We start from the raw sequence: 4,062 nt of genomic DNA on the forward strand, positions 1-4,062 counted from the left end.
TCTCTTTCACAGTTAATTATCAGACAACAGAGCGTGCTCACCTTTCCCCTCCCCCCCCTTTTAAAAGTATCCAAGAATTGTTCATTGTCCACAGGTGTGCTCGAAGACATCACTTCTTCCGTATTTGTCCGTAGCAGTGACGTCACGCACCGTCAATCGAATTATAATCATTACACTACAATAAAAATTATAAACGTGACCGTTTCTATATTTGTAGGCGTGGGGTGTTTTTAAATCATGCAACGAAAAGGACGGCCTAACCTCACTGCTAACCTTACTGTTGTGACGTGAGCAAATCAGGTCCTGCAGAGACCTTGTGTGCGTTACCTGTTGTGCCAATTAACTCTTTTACATCCAGTCACGCTTTCCCATCGGAGCAACTACCTTAATTTTTGTGCCAGCGCGGGATTAAATGCTGCGTGGGTGTTCAACGCATCACCGTTTCCGTTTAAAAAAAACGTTTTGCACCGTTTTTGTCGGGGCTGAACGCAGCCGTTGTGCCAATTAACTCTGTTTACATCCAGTCATGCTTTCCCATCGGAGCAACTACCTTAATTTTTGTGCCAGCGCGGGATTAAATGCTGCGTTTTCGTCTCCACTGGTAGGTAATATCAAGTCAATATCTCTCAGTGTTCCTTATTTAATCCACTTGATTCAGATCATCAGCTTTTTAGGACAGGACTCCTTGAGCTGAACCGAAAATGTCAAGTAAAAGAGACATACAGAATGAAGTGAAGTGACATTTGGCCAAGTATGGTGATCCATACTCGGAATTTGTGCTCTGCATTTAACCCATCCAAGCGCGCACACACACAGTAGTGAACACACACCCAGAGCAGTGGGCAGCCATATTGCTGCGGCACCCAGGGAGCAGTTGGGGGTTCGATGCCTTGCTCAAGGGTTTCACCTCAGTCGTGGTATTGAGGGTGGAAGAGAGGGCTGGTTATTCACTCCAACAATTTCTGCTTCTTTAACCCCTAAATTAACTTAGCATCAAGAACAGTTTAAAGAGAGATTTACTAATTTCTTATTCCATTTTTCAGAAATACTAATAATTGCCGATATTTAAATTAAAGCCTATTAGCAATTTCATTGTTGTAATAGAATCTGAAAATAAAATACTGCTCATGTACAGACAAAATAAGACGATCCCTTTGATACATATTGGAATTTTATTTATGATACATAACCTTAAGGGGAAGCAAACTTCCAAAATCATTCAAAAGTAAGTGGACAAAAAATACAGACTTGTCTGTTTATTGGATGATTAGTTACAAGGGGTGGGCCTGGTCCAACAGATTGACATGTAAAGAACAATTTATTTCTTCCATGCATTGTTTTCATAGTCCCATTTGGCTGAAAAGCCCTCAACAGGGTTGATCCTCATATCCAGCATTCTCTGGACCTCCTTCTGCTTGTATTCGGGATCAAAGGTATGGGGGACATCTCCATAAACTAAACACACAGAAGACATACACATTCAATAATTATATGCAAGTATGATCCTGGATGAGATGATCAGCAATACTTGTATACAGGCTTGTATATAAGTCAAGCGAAACATACCATACTTCCTCTGCCACAACACAACAAGGCCAGTGAAGCCAATGAAAAAGAAAATTCCTGCAACTACTGATTTCCATTCTCCTGTTCCCTTGCCCATTTCAGCAAAGCTCTCCTTGAAGCTGATACGATACACTAAAATCAACCATTAACAGAAGGCAATTAGCATATTAAAATAAAAACTCAGAAGTTAGAACCAACAGAGAGATCTTCAACAATACTCATATCACACACATGCAATCTTCTCCTCTTTGGACAGCGCAGCCCAGGATCCCTTCTCCTTTTCCTTTAGAGACTTCTGCTCAGGACTCAGCTGCTGCACAAACTTGATATCAGGAAGAGGGCTCTCTCGCCGGTCAAAGTATGCTGGCAGTGTGTAGTCCTCAACCTTAGCAACTCCTGAGAGGGCAAATAAAACAATTATTACACAATTCGCACACACATACATATTCACACACATACATACATACATATATATAGTATCTCACAGAAGTGAGTACACCCCTCACATTTTTGTAAATATTTTATTATATCTTTTCATGTGACAACACTCACTAATATCGGTATCGGCCCCAAAAAACCCACATCGGTCGGGCTCTAATGAATTCACCCAGTCACAGTAGTACATTTAAGGTCCTGACTTAAAGCGAAATCTAAAGTCAATGATGTAATTTTGAACGTAATCTGACCAAAATGAAGGCGTTTTGGAACTTTTTTTCCCCAAGTCAGTCCATTTAGGTCATATACGAGTAAAAACATGAATGCACTGGTGTGCCAAAGTCCAAAGCTGGTGCGAACATACACATGCAGTATATTGGTGCCTTTTAAAATGTTTTCACACATCATCTGGTAAATGCACGTATGTAAACATAAATGTAACAGAATTACTCATTTCAGTGCTTCAAGGGTGACCTTACTATCAAAATCTAATTTATTTTTAATTGTATAAATTATTTATGTTAGGGACAAAACCCTACTTTGTCCATTGCAGACTGTGTGACCTGTATTAACATTTATTTATTATGTGTACATTGTTGATGCATGTGTCTGTGGTATCCCTGCAAAAGTATGTTTCCTGTTTTACAGGAACAATACAACACATCATGATATTACAATTATTTTACCATGCTTCTTAAATGACATTCATTAAATCACATCGACAGTAATCAAGGTAGAAAACACGTATTTACAATATAAGAAATAATATGTTCATAACTAATAAAAAAAAAAAAAAAGTAACAAAAGCACGACAGGACATCATTAAAACACCTATATATGAATATGTATTATACGAATATGATAATCATACAAGTACTACGATATTACCATCGCTTTACTATGGTATCGTCACACCATTTATCCCTTAAACAGGATAGTCAGCACAATTATGGCAATACCACTGATTTTGGCATGAACCAGTTAACTAACATTGCAAGGTCATATCGCCGTTGGGATTTGTTAAACAACAAAAATATGCCATGTACCTCTAGAATACACTTAATACATTAGTAAACAATGTGATTGCGTATCTTTAGTCTGTTTTACTCTGTTGCTCCGTGCTGGATAGATTATAACACATTTACTGGTCTACTGCTAATGCTAAAGCTAAAACTTAAATACAACATCGGTCATCATCCGCAGTAGTTCAATGTCACTAACACAATTTCAAACACATTCATTCGCTCGCTCGACACATAAAATAACAAACAAAGCTTCATTAAATCAGACGATATAGAGCCTGTAGATATCAAAATAAACACACAAAAAAATAAATTTATCTCACAAACCTCGCGCCTCCGACCTTCGCTCGCTCAGGGAGGAAGTGAGTGAGTGAGTGACGCAAACAGGAAACAGCTGGGCAGAGCGTTGTTGCTGATATCAAAGAGAAGACCAATGCTGCGTCTCTTCTTCTTATTATATTTTTTACAGCGGTTGGCATCCAGCGAATTGGTGCATTACCGCCACCTTCTGCTCCGGAGTGTGTATCAGAAAATAGGTTTACAGACTAAATCACCCACTCTCCCACCTTTATCCCGACACATACATACCTACACACGCACACCTTATCCCTGCCCTGCTTTATAATAACATTAATAACAACAACAATAATAATACTTTACCTACCTCACTATTCCTTTAACTCTTCATATCCTATAAAAAACCCCAGTTACTCTTAAAAAGTTTATAAGAATTCTGGTCTGTGCCCTATGCTCTGTGCTCAATAATCCTTTTAATGCTGCGGCTCAATGTGCCTACTTATACTACGTACTCTTTTAGTGAAGAATAAGTACACACTTTTGAGTGTGTAGTAGCAGAGTAGGCAAGCGTTAGGACTATCGCAAGCCGTTTTAGCATTTAAAAGTTTGTTTTGACTACCCAGATAGCAAGCAGACGTTGATTCAGCGTCGATTTTTGGTTGTAAAGGTCAGTATCGGTCGTCAATCAAATTTCGATGTTGGATCAACGTTCACTATTTGGTAGGAACATCAGAACGTTATT

At 38.8% G+C, this 4,062-nt stretch overlaps 1 protein-coding gene across 1 annotated transcript; it reads right to left on the reverse strand.

Moving 5' to 3' along the window:
* Positions 1-1,158: 1,158 nt before the first annotated feature.
* LOC107694487 (cytochrome c oxidase subunit 4 isoform 1, mitochondrial-like) lies at positions 1,159-3,441 on the reverse strand (the record flags this gene model as incomplete). The annotated part of the gene is made up of 4 exons (XM_016494195.1): positions 1,159-1,455; positions 1,567-1,698; positions 1,798-1,962; positions 3,351-3,441. Coding segments are annotated over 4 exons (525 nt in total), but the record flags the coding sequence as incomplete, so codon positions are not given.
* Positions 3,442-4,062: the final 621 nt, after the last annotated feature.

This window comes from Sinocyclocheilus anshuiensis, unplaced genomic scaffold (assembly GCF_001515605.1).
Source record: "Sinocyclocheilus anshuiensis isolate Anshui unplaced genomic scaffold, SAMN03320099.WGS_v1.1 scaffold3728, whole genome shotgun sequence".
Taxonomy (NCBI): Eukaryota; Metazoa; Chordata; class Actinopteri; order Cypriniformes; family Cyprinidae; genus Sinocyclocheilus; species Sinocyclocheilus anshuiensis.